This window comes from Mandrillus leucophaeus, unplaced genomic scaffold, assembly GCF_000951045.1.
Source record: "Mandrillus leucophaeus isolate KB7577 unplaced genomic scaffold, Mleu.le_1.0 Scaffold376, whole genome shotgun sequence".
Classification (NCBI taxonomy): domain Eukaryota; kingdom Metazoa; phylum Chordata; class Mammalia; order Primates; family Cercopithecidae; genus Mandrillus; species Mandrillus leucophaeus.
This window is the reverse complement of record NW_012103987.1, coordinates 1,900,177-1,918,105: the sequence shown is the minus strand read 5'-3', so window position 1 is coordinate 1,918,105 and position 17,929 is coordinate 1,900,177. Positions and strand designations below refer to the sequence as shown.

At 39.0% G+C, this 17,929-nt stretch overlaps 1 protein-coding gene across 1 annotated transcript in view; it reads left to right on the top strand.

The window, feature by feature from the left end:
• Positions 1-3,011: 3,011 nt before the first annotated feature.
• Positions 3,012-17,929, top strand: part of PRKG1 (protein kinase, cGMP-dependent, type I) — a 1,334,865-nt gene continuing 1,319,947 nt past the window's right edge. The window contains exon 1 of the mRNA XM_011990275.1: positions 3,012-3,778. Within this exon, the coding sequence (XP_011845665.1) occupies positions 3,468-3,778 (311 nt within the window). The 5' untranslated portion in view covers positions 3,012-3,467. The remainder of the gene's footprint in view (positions 3,779-17,929) is intronic.

Genomic DNA, 17,929 nt, shown 5'->3' with positions numbered 1-17,929 from the left:
TAATTGCAGGACTTTGATTTTTCACATAAGGTTTATTTCCAGCATTTACTAAGTACAACACAGAAGATGTTTAAGAAAATATTGGAAACACTCAAAAGGTTGAGATGGAAACCTGATCGCTCAAGATCTAAACAGCTGGCCAAAAACATCATTGAAAAACATACATAAAATATTTATTTTTACTTTAAAAATGAAAGAGAAAATGCCAGAATCCTGGATTTTGCATATAAAATTATAAAGCATTTAAGGGAAAGTAAATTTTAAAAAATAACACAGCCTGACATAACTAGATTCTATTCCTTGAACACCTTTTAAAGTCAATTGTAAAAGTCATGTCTTTTCAGCTGTTTACTCTCTTTGTGTTTGTTATAACAGATTCCTGACTGTCAATATCAGATTCATCCTGAAACAGATTTTATATCATGAGATGTACATTGAAAATGAAAATGTAATGTGTATACATCCTATAATTGCATGTAGATATGCCAGCTAAAATAGTGAAAAAATATTTACATATTTTAATGTAAAAAACCCTCACTTTTTTCCCAAAATGCCTACATATTTTTGGTTGAAGTCTTATTTTTTATTTTTGGGAAAGTGTTTTAGTTTTTATTTTCCTTTGTACATGTAGACAGACTTTCTACAAATGAGGAAGAAGCTTCTCTATTTTGTGCTGCTCAAAAACATTAAGCGACCCCATTTAAACCCTAAATAAACTCTAAAGCGTCAATGAAAAACTTATTTAAAATATTTGTTTTCACTTTAAAAATGAAAGAGATGGCTGGGCACAGTGGCTCATGTCTGCAATCCCAGCATTTTGGGAGGCCAACGCGGGCAGATCATGAGATAAGAGATCGAGAACATCCTGGCCAACATGGTAACACCCCGTCTCTACTGAAAATACAACAACTAGCCGGCATGGTGGCAGGTGCCTGTAGTCCCAGCTACTCTGGAGGCTGAGGCAGAAGAATCACTGGAATCCAGGAGGCGGAGGTTGCAGTGAGCTGAGATTGTGCCACTGCACTTCAGCCTGGGTGACAAGAGCAAAACTCTGTCACAGAAAAAAGAAAAGAAAAGAAAAACTGAAAAAGGAAAAAAAGGAAGAGAAAATCCTGGAATTCTGAACCCAATTTAGCAGTTGTCTAATTATGTCCTGTATACATTGTATCTGATATATTTTTAGACATAAACTCATGGCTTCAGGAACCTCAATAATAGATCTATAGGAAAAAGTCATTTTGTATCAAACATTTTCCCATGGAAATAAAGAATTCCCACAGGTTAAATAAGAATTTGGCCTTTTGCCCAGAAGAAGGAAATTTTCATGGAAGTTTTTTTAGAATACAGTGAGTTATGCAAAGTCACAGTACTTCTGCTTGGTTTACTTTTAATTAAAACAACAATAATTCAGAGCTATTATTATTTTCAATATTTGTAAGTTGCTCATTTCTTCATTGCAAAAGAAAATGTTTTGAGAATGATCCATTTTATATATCCCATTTAGAAATAAAGGCACTTCTGAAAGTCTGTGTTGGAAAGCAGAAAAATGAAGTGTCTTGTGTAATCGGCATTAAGAGAATTATTAGATAATCATCTACATAAAAGAATATTTAGGACTGCATATATTTTGTCATTTAGTCCTGTAATTACAAACAACCACACTTCAAATGAACAAGCTGGTTAACATACCTTGACCTCCTTCCCTCTTTTCCTCCCTTCCTCTGTCTCTAGCTTAAATACAAAAAAATTGTGTATTCAAAAGCAACCGTGTGCAAGTTATTTTGATACTGTTCTTTGTTAACTTTAGAATTGCATTGCAATTCAATTTTATTTTCTATCCACTTTGTTTTAGTGTTAAGGAATGACCACATAGAGCATTGAGGTTTATAATATTGAGTGCCCAAGAATAGTAATCAAAAGTCTGCCAATAAAGATGCTATAAAATCGGATGAGTTGTTAATGTCTTAAGCAAATATTAGGAATTTAGGTACGTAGTAGGCGGATATTTAAAGATTCTATACATGTGTTCCCATGATGGGAGAGTAATACTTGAATAGAAAGGAAGTTACCTAATTGTGATCATTTTGGGGAATATTGAGCGGGCAGGGATGGGGATGGGAGTGGGTAGAGGTGGGGGTGACTGCAGTATAGTGTACAATTCACTGCAGCCTGCGTAGTCTCCCTGGCTCCTTCACGATTTTCCCCCTTCTTTAAAGTTTGTGTCAGGATGTCTTCCTGGCCATTCAAGTGGAAATACACATTCCTAACAGCTTGATTGTGAGGAAAGTAATATTTTCAAAGGTATGGTTCAGTTTCAAGATGAACTTTTTGGAGCTCGGGAATGATTTTTAACCCCCACCCTCTCCCCGCCAAATTCAGCCAATGGAAGAAGCAAGACCCATCAGAGAACTATTCCCAGGCACCAGCTCAAGGCGGAGGGCTCATGGGGAAGCTGAATGGCCTGCTAGGGCCCAAATCCGTTTTTGGCCTTTGCCCTAAAAGAGTTCCCTGATTAGAGTTTGGAAGGGGCAGAAAGGAGAGTAACTATCTGGAGCAGGTAAAGAGTAGCAACGCCTCGGGGGAATAAAATCAGAACCCCCACCCCCTACCCCACAACGCTTTCCCAAAGGTAGTAGGCTGAAAGGGGAAATTCCTCGCGGGCGCCGACTCGCTCGCAGCTCCTGAAAGGCAAGTTTCTTCGCAAGCATTAGCCACCTGTGTGAGGCGCTCCGGGTGGGAAAGGTGGTGTGGGAGAAGCGACAGCTCGGCCACACCGCTCGGGAGCTTTCCTTAGTGAGGCCGGCCGTCAAAATACCTCCAGAACTCAGAGCTTTGATGATACAGAGTCCCCTATGCCTCGTACGTCGCTAGGATCGTAGCCCAACATTCTCCAGGCTGGTCGGCTCTGGAGTCAGCTGAGGCCTCCGGAGTTTGCCCGGGGTCCTCCCTGTCCCCTCCCTCCCACCTCTCCACCCCCGAAGTAGAGCTCCCTCCTCTCTCCGCCCGCACACCCCCGGCGCGCCTCGGAGGCTTATCAGGCTCCCCGCAAGCCCCGCAAGCTTCCTTGGGCGCCCGGCGCGAGGGACCCTGAGAGCCCAGCCGCTGCCTCGGAGCCCCCATTCACGTCCCCTCCTCCCGCTCCCCCGCCACCGCGCCTCCCGGCTCTTCTACCCCGTGCCGCGGCGCCCACCGCGTCTCAGGTTTAATCCCGGGTTGGACCTGCTGGTTTGCTCTCCCCACTCTGAGCCTCACAGCCAGCCCAGAGAAGTGGAATCTGCACTGAAACTCTGGGTGGCTGAAGCCGGCGGACTGGGCATGCTCAGAAGCCAGGGCTGGCTTTGGTCTCAAGTAGGAAGCTTTGGCACTCGGGAGGCAGCGGCGACTTTGGGGAAAGTTGATCGGAGAGGGGAGGAAGCCCCACTACGCGGAGCAGAGGCAGGAAGGAGCCCCCGGCAGCCCGGAGGAGCATGGGCACCTTGCGGGATTTACAGTACGCGCTCCAGGAGAAGATCGAGGAGCTGAGGCAGCGGGATGCTCTCATCGACGAGCTGGAGCTGGAGTTGGATCAGAAGGACGAACTGATCCAGAAGCTGCAGAACGAGCTGGACAAGTACCGCTCGGTGATCCGACCAGCCACCCAGCAGGCGCAGAAGCAGAGCGCGAGCACCTTGCAGGGCGAACCGCGCACCAAGCGGCAGGCGATCTCCGCCGAGCCCACCGCCTTCGACATCCAGGATCTCAGCCATGTGACCCTGCCCTTCTACCCCAAGAGCCCACAGTAAGCAGGGGTGACGCGCCGGGTCCATGTGGCGCCCTGGCGGTGGGGAGCTGCGGGTCTCTGTATTGTCTGTCGGCCCCCGCCCCTCCCGCTTGCCATGTCTGTCCTCATCCTCAGAAATGTTTCATTTTAACGGGCACTTCTTGCGGGGCTGTGCACGTTTCTCAGAGCCAGACTCACTGCACATACGTTGCCTTCGTGTCTTTGTCAGATGTCAAGGTATTATTTTTAAATATACATATACATTCGTATAAGCCACCTAGTGTACGTAGAGTTTGAATGCGTCCCAGGTGTGTGTCCGACCGTGTGTGTGAGTGTGACAGAAGAAATAAAAAGCCCTCCTGTCTCCCCAAAACCCTGGCAAACCAGCCCAGCTGGAAAATCCTAAATGCAGGCTTATCAGACTTGAAATGAAATGCGTCTGATATCACCCATACTTTCTATGCTTTTGTGGCTCTCCCGGATTTCTCTACCTGCTGGCGCTTCACGCTGGTACCCTTCAAACCTGACGTTCTTGTCATCATCAAAGTGTGAAACATAAGCAAATACACATAGAAAAAGGAAGAATTTTTGATTTCCTGAATTGGATGACATTTACAATCCATAAATGGAAGACTAGTCTGTTGATTTTGAAGAAATATTTTTTCATAACATATGAGGCAGAAGATTGCTTGTTTTCCTTAAGGAACGTGCATAATGTTACTAATGGAGCATCTCCATCTCCCAAGACGTGGTTGCTTGTTTCCAGGGTTAGATACAGATAAGCACACTTATCTTACTTAAAACGTGGACCCATTGTTTGCCTTACTCTTGGCTTCTAATGCAACCACTGTGGCATTGTTCTAGCCTTTGAGAGAACTGTGCAATTCTGATGTTAGTGGGCTTCATAACTTGGATGGAAAAAATTTAATGAAACTTGTTATACAACACTCAACTCAGAGTTCGTATAGAGAGTAAAGCTACAGGAACATGAGGTTAACAGAGAATGTGGGAGAGCGCCCAAAAGAACGGCATTTTAAATTAATAGATAATAACATAATCGATAAAACCAATGATGTTACTGCTTACTCTACTACTAACGACATCACATTGGCTGGATGGCACGTGTTACATAATAATACAAGGTCCATCGAAACCCTCCACTTCGTAAACACAACAAGTTAATATAAGGAGAAAGTAAATACTCGATTATCTCTACTTGTATTTATTGGATATTTTTTGGGGGGAATCACAGTGTGTACCAATTATTACTTTTGAAAACTTAGAGTTATACCTATACATGTTGATTCCCATGGAACATTTGCTGTTCATGCAGGCTTAGTTTAGGGAGGAGTTTGTATTCCGCGAGGGAGGCGGAAAGAGACAATAAGGGTAAACATTTCTGAGATTCCGACCTCACCAAATTGCCCTAATAGTTCAGCAGACTTAGGTCTGCCTTAGAACCCTGAGTGATCTGAATAAACTTCAGCTTTCTCTGGTAAATTAATTTGCAGTCCTGACATGCCTGACTGTTTTAGCTAACGAGGTACAGGACCATCTCTCCTGGGCCAAGTTTTGCATAATGAAAAAATAACTCAAAGACAGCTCTCTGCATCTTTAAACATTCCATAGGATCTCATTTTCGTATCTGCAGGACTTTTGAGTGACACAGAGCAAACTCTGCTTTTACAAAAAGACCATTTAAATAGTTTTCATAGTGAAGCATGTTCAAGCCAGCTGATAACTCCAGTTAAACATTCCATCAGAGATTTACAAGATTCTAGGCAGTAGGAAATGAGCTATACGATGTGATAAGTTTAAAAGTCTCTTTGTACATGGCTTGTAGAATAACTAGATTGAAAAACTAACAAACAGAAAAGGTCCAGAGTGGAAAATAAAGCTGGTGTGGCAAATGATTTACAGCGTCCCATTATATTACAAATTTTATCTATCAAACAATGCTGTGTGTCCTGACACTGATTTCTTACTAATAACTTGTATTTTAAAGGACTCAGCTCTTAAGATATTGCCATGATGCTTTGGGTGACTCTGAAGTATTTTATTGAGGAAAATGATAGAATGCCTTCCAAGCTTAAATAATTTTGGAAAAACATCTGTTCTTTTTTCACACTTACATAAAGAAAACTAGAAAAAAATTGGCTTGAGTAGTAGAAAGTGTACCTTTCTTAGGGAAAATAGAAGTACATTGTATTCACAATGAATAAATCTTATGTTATTTGAATGGTTGTACAAGGTAGCTCCACAAAGAGTTAAGAAAACCTGCCAAACCAAAGAAGACTTGTTTGCATTTCAATGTATTTCACTATGAATAATTTGATTACACAGACTTACTGGCAACAAGTGTTTGTGTCTTTATATTTCATCTTTACTACATCTTAAACGTAGCCATCTTTCTTAAACACACATATAGATTATTGTGAGTTCAAGTTAAAATGAAAGTATCTAAATAGACACATTAATTTCCAACTCACATTCATGCTAGTTTTTGATTTTTTTTTTTTTTTTAGATGTAGGTAATTGCCCCACTAATGTTCTGTTCATTTATCTCATATATGCAAATATATCTGTTTAGTTTTTGCTTACTGAGGTTGCCTTCTGAGGATTATAATTTTTTTCTTTAGTTCTGTTTTCTTGGTAAATTTGGTTGTTTAAAAATAGTATAAAATATAAATTAACTTAATAACTTGAATCATCTTAACATTTTTGGTTTGGAATTTTTCCTGTAATGTGGGAATTGGAGGGAAGGTTCTGTCAGATTCCAGCACACAGACAGGACACTCCTACTATAACTATGAGGTAGGAGGAGTGTTTTTATTGATCTCTTTCACAATCTGTATACAGTACTTATGTGAAGCAAAGAACTGATGTAGCAAATTGGAATCTATATTCCACTGCTACCAAATAACTCCTTGAGAATGTAAAACTACTAAACTATATTTGGAAATAAATTGTGCAAATAAACCCTTAAAATGAAAAAACAAAACCTAAGCATTCATTATATGAGATCAGATAGCTTGTTGATTGCCTATATAGAATAGTTCTTATGGACTTAAGTAATTTTATTTCATGAAGTTTCATTCCTGAAATTGATTCTATATCATATTGGAACATTCAGTCCCTGAAATTTTGATCTAAACCCCTTATCTTTTGAAAATATTCCCAAATCCTTTCCATTTTAATGTCACAGGGTTTCAGTTATTTCAGTTGGATTATATAGACTTGAGTTCCTAAAAGTTGTTAGTTTCTTTGTATTTTTGTAAGCTGTTGCTGAATTTCAGAGAATTGTGACATGTTCTATTTTGTTTCCTTTTTTTTTCTTTGTTGTTGTTGTTGAGACGGAGTCTTGCTCTGTCACCCAGACTGGAGTGCAGTGGCACAATCTCGGCTCACTGCAACCTCCACCTCCCGGGTTCAAGCAGCTCTCCCACCTCAGCCTCCTGAGTGGCTGGGATTACAGGCACATGCCACCATGCCTGGCTAATTTTGTATTTTGTTTGTTTGTTTGTTTGTTTTTTAGTAGAGATGGGGTTTCACCATTTTGGCCAGGCTGGTCTTGAACTCCTGAACTCAGGTTATCAGCCCACCTGCTCCTCCCAAAGTGCTGAGATTACAGGTGTGAGCCACCACACCTGAAGTACTTTGGAGGAGTTGAGGATAAAAATATTTATTTTTATTTTTAGGGAGGCATTAATTTTAAGAGATTATTTGATCTTTTAGACTTTATACTAATATATCTCAAGAAAAACAAAATGTTCCTAAAAACTCTATATTACATTCTGTTGGAAGTTGAGAGAATTCTAGAATTCTAGTGTAATCATAGATGGCATAATATAAAAACATACTATGTCTTGAAAGGTAGAAATTTAATTCCAAAAGTGCTCTGCAGCTCAGTTCAATACTTCTATGGGATTGCCTGTGATGTGCAAAATATTGTAAGGCATTAGAGGTAAGAGCTACATAGGTCCTACCATCCAGGAGTGAACAAGGGGTTAACAATACTGCACAAGTAAGTATTCTAGAAAGTAGATAGAGTAAGAGAAGTCACAGGGGAGATAACTAAGACAGTTGGCAAAATACAATCAAGCCTGTTTAGTTTTATGGTGTCAGAGACTCATGTGGAAGTAGAAGGGTTAAATAGCTGTGATTTAGGTGAGTGGAAATGAGAGGAAAGAGGGAGGGATAGAGATAGGGATTGGGGAAACATATTACAAGCCATTAGCAAAGTGACAGGACAGAAAAAGAAAGCAGGGCCTCTCTGGGAATTGGCAGCAACTGGTGGCTGTGCTAAAGTACTGTAGTGGGAACTGTGGAAAAGCAAGTTTAGGCCAGTGAGAAGGAGAATCTCAGTTTCTATGATTTGATAAAGTAGGTGAGAGGGCATTCTTCTGGGTTTTAGAATAGCTAAGGCTCATTTGTGTGTGTGTGTGTGTGTGTGTGTCTGTGTGTGCGTGTGTGTGTATGTTTTACACCAAGGACTAATAGTTACCCACTAATACAGTTCTGAATGCCAGAATATCAGTTCAGCTTTCTAACCCCCACCATCACAGTCCTGTTGATAGTCATAACTATACCAACTAGGTAAGAGTAGTTAATTTAAGCAAACAGCAGATGATTAGAAGTCTTAAAGAAACCAGTTCCAAGTTCCTTTTTCCACTCACTTCCAAATGTTCCCATTGAAAATAATCGAATTTCATGCCACAGACTAGCACTGCAGATTCCTCACATACCTAGGCAAACTGAACATCATGAGAATTGAACCTGAAGTTGTTTTTTTGAAAGTCATCTTTCTTGTTTTTGTAGAGGAGTTAAATTCCAACCTAATGTTATTCTAATAGAGTTTCCAATTTAAGGTTGTTTGTTAATTTGACATTATAGTTTATGCAGTAGAATTGAAGTCCTGGAAGCATTTATAAAAATGTATGAGACCAGGGGGCTAAAACCCTATTAGGGCATTTTGAAGCACAGTCAAGTTGCATGTCCCCAAAATGGATCTTATAATGAAGATACTGGTAAGCCCTTAAATAGAATGGCTCTAGAAACTGCCTGAGAATATAAATGACCAGCTTCCTTGCTCTACTGGGCCACATTTTCAAGCTCCTGATACTTGTTCTTTGGATTCCTAATGGGAAATGGTAGAAGAACACAGATGATGTTTCTATTGTTGCTGTTTGCAGGTTATAAGGCATATGGACACATTTTTTTTTTCTGTCTGCCTAGCAGTGGAGGGTCTCTATGGTATCCTAGCAACCATATTCGAACTCCAGGATGCTGCTCTTTCTGCCATCTCTACCATAGGTGTTGCCGCCCATCCCAAGAGACTGGGTCTGTTGCTAGCATTCCAGATCCTCTAACTTGAACCTTTCAAACTCAGAGAACGCAAGACAATGTGATAAATAAGCACATGCTGAGAGCAGCATTTACCAGTATGCTCAACAGCTTATTATGCAATCACATCCTTGGCATTTTGAATCCTAATCTGAATTGTTGAGCTGGTACTGTTTGCCACCCCTTCCCCGACAGCCCTTCTCTGCTTCCTCGCACTCTGTTCTGATACCGGTTTTGCTTCCCTCTCACCATCTTCTGTAACGACTGTGTTCCTCAGCATCTCCTTAACATTTATTTGCTGAGAAGTTCAGTGCGTGCAACCTGTTTGAACTCTGTAAGTATAATTTTGTTCGTAAGAGCAGAGGAATGTTCTCCCTCCAAAACTGTCATGTAAATATAAACAATAGCACAACACTTCAGCTACACAAAACAGATGTTTAACACAAGATGGAACTAATAGTACACTCTCAAAAGTTTCTTATTTCTGAATGAATTTTATAAGCATACTACTCTCCAGCTATTTTTATTGCTTATAAAATTCAATAAGCATTCCTTCTGGGGGCTCTAGAGGAGACTCCATACCTTGTTTTTTTTCAGCTTCTGGAGGCTGCCTGTATTTTAAGCGTGAATTTTATAAGCAATGAAAAAAGCTGGAGAGTAAGAGTGAGAAGAAGAAATGCATATTGAGGGGACAAGAAAGGGCAAAACGAGATGGGTATTGGTAAAGCTATGCCATATTTGCAAGGAAGCTGGAAAATACTGATAGACTTTGTGTGCAGGTAAACAGGTGACAAGACTGGAAAAGAACTTGCAAGTAAGACAGTACTTTATGGATGAAGACTGCCATAGAGAAGAGACATGCAAATTGGAGTATATAGAAGGCTTGTCTTCTTAGGGAGCTATACTGAAGATAGTTTCCCTTTAGACCAGTGCTTGTTTTGAATGCATTGTATTGTCCCATTGAAATACTCCTTAATCTGACATCAGTGAGGACTTGGTGGTATTTGTGCAGCCCACAGTGCAGAGGACAAGAATAAGGGCAACAACTCAGTGCCTCCTGTTTCTGGATAAAAAGGGTCAAGAATCACACTACTTATCATCATCAGATTGGGTAACATTTATGGAGCACTAACTCTGTGCCAGGCACTGCTGTTGTGCTTTATATAGATTGCCTCTTTCATTGACTGAATGATTCATTGATTGACTGATTGAGACAGGTTCTTTGTCTTACTGCCTAGGCTGGAGTGCAGTGACACAACAGTAGCTCACTGCAGCTTCAAACTCCTGGGCTCAAGTGATCCTCTCACCTCAGCCTCCAGAGTAGCTAAGATTATAGGCACATAACACCACACCTGGATAATTTTTAAAATTTTCTATGGAGACAGGGTCTCGGTTGCACAGCCTGGTCTTGAACTTCTGGCCTCAAATGATTCTCCAGCATCTGGGCCTCCAAAGAAAGTGCTGGGAATACATATGTAAGCCACCGCACCCAGCCTGATCATCTATTTTTTCGGATGCACACAACCCTGTGAGGAAGATTCCGGATTATCCCCATTTCACAGCATGATAAAAAGAACTCTGGGGCGCGAAGAAGTGAAGCAACTTGCCCACAGTCACACAAGGTTGATCCTGCATTTGAGCTCCAGAGCTTTTCTCCTTGACTGCTAGGCTCTCTTACTGTCCAAAGGGCCATGGGGATTAGGTAGTTGCAGGAAAACTTTATGAATAACATATAGGTTGTCCTCTGGGGCTTATCTGTTCACCAATAGTTAAATAGGAAGCAGAATGACACTGGGAATAGTGGAAGAAATAATGTAGGATGGCAGTTCCCAAACTTTCCTGCACATTAGAATCACCTGGGGAACATAAAAATCCAATTCCTAGATTGTACCACAAACCAATTAAAATCAGAATGTCTGGGGGTTGGAAGCTACATATCAGTAATTTTTAATGAGCCTCCAGGTAACTTTAAAGTGCAGCAAAATTTGAGAACCACTCTGATAGGAAGATGACAAGGGGTGTGTGCATGTGTGTGTGTGTGTGTGTGTGTTTGTATGGTGTGTGTACGTTTGTGTGTGATATTAAACAAAAGACCAGGATAAAATGTTCATCTAAAGAGTTGAATGTCTCTATTGGCTAAAACCTTTAAGCACTAGGGGCCTGCAAAAGCATAGCTGGATTTTTTGCCAAATTATACATGTAGACAGTTTAGTTGATGCCTTCTTGTTTATTCTCCTAAACAAGTGATCATTTCCCTACCTAGCCCATTGGTTCTCAAACATAGCTGTATGTTACAATCACCTAGGGAACTTTAAAACATATCTTTGCTGGGCACCACCTCCAGAGACTATGATTTAATTGTTGTGGGGTAGACCTGAGGTATAGGTATATTATCTGCACTCCCAAAGTGATTATAATATTCAGCCAGGGTTGAGAACCTCTGCTATGACCCATTCAATGTTGATTGTTACAGACTACTTGAATTCCTGTTCTTTGGGAAAGCACCTTTCTCCTTTCTTTTTGAGCAACCCAAATCCCTGGCTTGCAGTGGAGCCAGGCAGCTTCAGCTCTGCAATCCTCCTTGCGTCTGAATCTGTCAGTGTCACTTTAATCTCTGGGGTTACCTGTTAAGGACCCGGGGCACACAAAAGTGGCAGCAGCTCTGTTCAATGGGTAAGTATGTTTCCCCTTTCCTGCCAGCCAGGGTTCCTGGCCAGTGTTCAAATGTGACACACACTAGGATCAGCCTTCGTCCCAAGCTTTTTTTTTTTTTTTTTTTTTTTTTTGTCTGTTTGTTTTTTAATTCTCGCTGAGGGCAGCTGCCTCTGTAGCCAGATAATTTCTTTGGGTCCCAGCTCCTGCTATCCAATGCTAAGTTGAAGGTGAAACAATGAAGAGCGCCTCGTGGAAGAGCAATCCTGGGCTTGTAGCGTCTCTCCTTCTGGTATGTGATGTCTCTGCAGCCAGCTACAGTTTTTTTTTTTTTTTTTTCCTACAGATATTTTATCCTTTTAAGGCAAATAGCATGAGCTCAGGCTGAGGAGTACTTTCTGAGGAGACTTCAGAGAAAGCAGAACTAGCACATCAACCTTTCAGCCCCCTTTCCAGGTGGCTTGGTTTAAGTGGACAGATCTGGGCATTGCTGGCAGATGAGAGGTCTGAGATGACACCTGCAATAAAAGATCTTGGTGTGTCCCTCATGAAGACTTCCAGGGGAAATGAGAATTCCTGAACCCTGTGGTCAGATCTCACTGCTGCCCCTATTGCCAGCTCTGTGTGTCTTTCCTGCCCTCTGTTCCCTTAGATCCTTGTTACAGACTCCTCAAGGTGTTGCCAGTGGTTTCTGATAGGAGCCTATTTACATTTGTAATTTAATCATTATCTTCTCAGTTGAGGATCAGCTAATATAGCACTTTATATAAGCAATGAAAATAGCTAATATGATTGCAAATACTTTTTGATAAAAATAATCTTAGATTCGGAGTCAGCAAGGAGCTTTTCTGTCTTTTCCCCACCCCTAAAATATGAAAATGTATTCAGCTGACAGATAGTATGTTAAAACAGAATAGATGTAATAAGGCTGCCCAGAGGATTGGTGACATTAATTATGCAGGGAAGTTAATCATAAGTAAAGTAAACACTTTCATTATGAATCCAGCTTCATGGAGTGCATTTGGTTACTGCACGTAATTGGGGAGGGATAAGAGGAATTAGAAACAATGAAAAACATGACCAAAAGCAAGTGTTTAATTATTATGACTTAGCGGTTAGAAGCAGAATGATAGGCAGAAGTTGGTGGTAGGACACTGCGAAAATATCTGTGTCTTTGCAGTCTTTTATTCCAGCCTATGAAAGGATGGGAGTTCATATAAAAAGAAGAAATTAGTGACAATTTACTACCAAAATATACTACTTTCACCTGAATCAAAAATAAAATAATATTAATTACTTTTGCCTTTCTAAAGATCATAAATGTAAATTAAACTTCAACAGATTTGCTTTAAGATAGATGTAATTTAATTCACTTCTACATAGAGGTGGAGAGAAAATAATGTAAGGTATTCACTTATGCTTTATGCCCAGCCAAAGCATAAGTAAATAGTTTACATTATTTTTATGGGATTATAATATGCATCAAAACAGATCTAATGTTATTGACCTTGTAATATTTAGTTTCATTTTCTCACTTTTAGACTCTACCTACTGTTAAGTAACATTGTACTTCTTTGAACATGAAGTAATTATAGTATCAGCCAGTCAGTTTAATTTGGTTAATTGGATTGAATGTCAGTGATGACAAATACACTCTAGTTAAGCAAAATACTTGGACTATTTTCGGAAACAATTGTATTATGGTAATATCAAGCTTTCACCAGATCTTGGCCAAGGAATAAGGAGATAATGTGAGGAAAAAACGTATCTTCTGGGTATACTGTACATCATCTTAATGGTCCAGTTTTATCAGTAAATTATGGTTTTGACAATGCTTCTAAGTCTGGACTGAAAAGAAAGAAGAAAATATGGTCAGGACAAAAAAGAAAAATGCAAAATCTAAGTTTTGTTCCTCTGGAGTTATTGCTACAGATGGAAAATAGGGTGGGTTGGTCATAAGCTACTATGCCTGCAGGTGGCTGGCAAACATGCTGTAAAAGGAAGCACAGCTCCACACTTCCATCTTCCTAATACCCACCTTACCTAAATCACTGGTGACTAAGTAACACATTTTATATTAAAGCGAGTCAGAGAAGATAGCCTTAGATTAGATTTGTGCTGGTTTGACAGAGTGTCACCATATCCTTCACAGAGAAATATTAAACATCTGAAAGTGACAGGTACCATTTTGCTAAGCCTGTGTTGACAACTCATTATGTCAGTGGGCAGAGAGAAATAAGAAAATATGCCTTGGAATGAACCGTAGAGTATACACTGCATGCACTGTTGAGTACAGAACTTTATGTGAATCATGGTCTTCATTCTCAGTAATTGCTACTCTTTTATTTTGGAACTTTTGGAGGATATCAAAGCTTAGAAAAGTATGCCCAAAGACACTTAGAAAAGTAAGAGTAGTGGTTTTTTGTTTTGTTTTGTTTTTTGTTTTTTTGTGTTTTTTTGGCTGGGAGATCAATTCAGTGAGTTCCTCTCTGAGCAAATGGATTGTACTTAATGTAACTTTTTTTCAGTTCTGAATGTTAGATGAAAATCTTATTCCCCCATAGTGTATGGTACAGTGCAAAATGAAAGAACTGCTCAAAGTTTGTAGTCATTCATTTAATACCTAACTTTATAAAAATGTAATGTGAACTCCGTCATACACTTGTATGAGCAGTGTTTCTTGTTATAGATCTGAAAAGCTTTAGAAATAATGTGAAAGAAAGTATGCTATGATTTTTAAAAATAGTTTTAGCCTTGGTCAGGAAAAAGTCATTTTTCTCTTCTTCAAAATTTTACTTCAGATTTTTTTGTTCTTCATAAAAGGAAAATGTGACTTGAAAAATTATAACTTGCCTGATTCTGCTTTCCAGATGTTTTACCATTACTTAGTATGGAGACCTATATTCTCTTATTGGAAAAAAAGGAACTAAGTGAGAACTAAGTGATTCCTTGTTTATGTAGCACTGAATGGCATAAAAATAAATAGATGTTACTTTGAAACTGTCCTCATGGAAAGGAATAAATAAAATAAATAAATAAAATAAGCTCACCGTGAATGAATTATCTTTTTTAACTTTTTGACACCTTTTACATACTTCATAAATTTATCTAGCCTTTGCCTTTCTGTTGGTTTGCTTAAGGCATTAACATAATTATTTTCCCTTCCGTTTGGCTTTTGGTGGGAAATGCTCAACTTAATAAAAGTATTTTCTTTCTGAAAGATAACAGCTAAAAGAGTGTAGCCCATGTCCTTTCCAATAACAATAATTAGAGAAAAAACTTCCAGAAATAAAGAATTTAGGCACTTAGAAGCATTATGTATATGTGTGTTTGGGTGTTTGTTTGAGTGTTTTTAAATAATTATAATAACTTGTTTCCGAAAATTCTGATATTTGAAGAGTATCCATTAAAATTCATATTCTATTCATTATATAATCATGATAGTTTTAAGCAACTCACACCCTTAGAAAATGGAGATCAGAAGAACCAATATTGAAATATTTTGGTGAATATACCAAATTTGTTGTGCAGACAGGTGAATCAAGTTGAACAAACAGATTACTAGCTCCTTTATCCTGAAGTGTAAAAGCAAAAACACTGATCATCAAAGAGGAGGATACTCTTTCTGAGTGACCCTTTCTCATCTAAGGTTCGTCTTATCTTCTGGTGCTGCCAGTGAAGTCCTGTACTATGTAAGTCATCTATCATAATAGAGCAGTGCTCCATCTTCTGGATTCCTAAGGGTTATCGTCAGGGTGATGGATGGAAAATGGCTCAAGTATACATTTATTTGTCTTTTCAAGAGTGAGATTCTCTGCTAGATGGTCTTAGAGGTTATTAAAGAATATCTCAGCAAACCCTTGCTAGTGAGTTTTTAAATCATCTCTGACAGCTTTTCCCTCTTTCTTGGCTCCTGTTAATAGATTTCAACACTTATTTTTGTAGTTTAATCCATTGCTTTATCATCATGAAAGGAAGAATATAATATTAACAACTTCTCTTGCTCATGCTAGGCTCACTTTTTTTTTCTTCATTTTTCCTCTGGACCTAGAAACAATTTCTTCTCCAAAGAAATCTTTGATAAAGGGAAATAGTAATTGTTACTTTTTAGCCTTGTCTTTAATGATCAATTATTGATGATGATGATTATAATGATAATTACTAAAATATTTGTCTAACTATATACCATATATGTGATCTCATTTAATTCTCATAGCAATCTGATAAAGTAGCTACTATTATCATCCCAATTTTTCATATGGAGAAAATGAGGCACAGAGAAATTAGACAACTTGGCCAAAACAAGACAATGGACTGAAGTGCTGCAATGCAGGGTTATGTAAGTCCAGAGCTCATGCTCACTCTCTGTACGCTGTGTTGTTTAGCTATTTGTTTCATGAACTCATTTTTAGCAGAAGTCTCTTGTGCAGTTTCATTTCGTTTATATAGATACTCTTTGGTAATTTTTAATGTACTGTATACCCATACTCATGATGGTCATGGGTACATTCTCTTTTAGAGACTAGTGTGCCTTAGTATCATGATAGTTCTTTCAATAATACTGTATTGCTACTATATTCACTTCTGATTTGTTGTTTTGTTTTGTTTTGTTTTGTTTTGTTTTGAGACATGGTCTCACTCTAGTGCCCAGGGTAGAGTGCAGTGGTGCGCTCTTGGTTCACTGCAACCTCCGCCTCCCAGGCTCACGTGATCCTCCTGCCTCAGCTTCCCAAATAGCTGGAATTACAGGTGCATGGCACCACATCTGGCTAATTTTTGTAGTTTTTGTAGAGATGAGGTCTTACTGTGTTACTCAGGCTGGTCTTGAACCCCTGAGCTCAAATGATCCACCAGCCTTGGCCTCCAAAAGTGCTAGGATTACAGGGATGATCCACTGTATCCAACCTCTATATTCAAATTTTTATTAAACACAACTACATATACCTAAAGCATTTCTAGCTGATTCATACGTAGAAAGTTTTCCCCATCTTGTACTTGAGTATTTTGTTTGTTTTTAGTTTCAAATTTTTAAGTAGCATATGCTTGTTCCTCTTGAATCAAATTTCCATTTTGAAGAAACATTCCCTCAATTTTCCAATGGTTTACTTCCTTATTTCCCTCTTTTCCCTTAAATATTAATGTCTTTAATAGAAAATTGTTGAAAGTGTATCAAATGCTTTCTGATTCTTTATTCTAGCAATTAATACAAGTTTCTATGGATTGGTTTTGAGATTTTTTGTTGTTGTTCATCATTTACCAAATATTTATTAAGGAACTAATATAGGGTAGGACTATAGTATATGTGTCTTCTTCTCGCTTACATAGCATTGAATATGTGAACATTAGTGGTTGTAGGTAATATGCTAAAAAAGACACTCCCTTGTTTCTTCCAACATGGATTGGACCCAGCATTCCTAGGTTGGAATTGTGCTTCCACTTCTCAGTGTTTGGGTTTGTGGTGCTGTGTACATTTTTTCCATATCCATCAGAGTTTGAATTTCTGTATTTTGATGTTGTTGGTTAACAAATACTTCCCCCAGAAAATGGTAAGTTACATGAAAACAAAGTCAATTTCTCTGTTGCTCCATGTTACATCCTTGGAGCCCAGAAATCGGATGGCACACTGTAGTTACTTTATATATATATATATATATATATGTATATACTGTCAAGTGAAGCACAAGATAAAACCACTTCATGTTTCTGGCCCTTAGATACTTCAGTTTTTAATTTCCAGTTTTAAACTTTGGAAACCTGTGTCACTGAGCTCAGTAGAATTTCCAAACATGTTTGGTATTGCATTGGATGCTTTGGGATGCCTTTGTGGATTGCCTGTGCTCCAAATGGTCATGATGGCCCCTGTCACTCCGTACTGTCTTCATCTAGCCTATACCCCTTGTTTATGTTACTGGCCTGCCCTCTGAAGGCATTTCTGTTTTTCAACTTGGGATTACAGTCATGAAAAGTTCCTTCTAGTTTGAATAATCTGTGATTTGTAATGCCTTTCCAAGGAAGCACACTTGTTCTCCAACTCTAATAAATTTGTAATCCCAAACTCTGCAACATAAAATCTCATAAATTGGTTAATCTTAAAAATAAGATAGACTGATTGCTAATAAATACAATCATGGGATTAGTGGAAATAGAAGAGAATCTTTTCAGATTCTTGCTAAT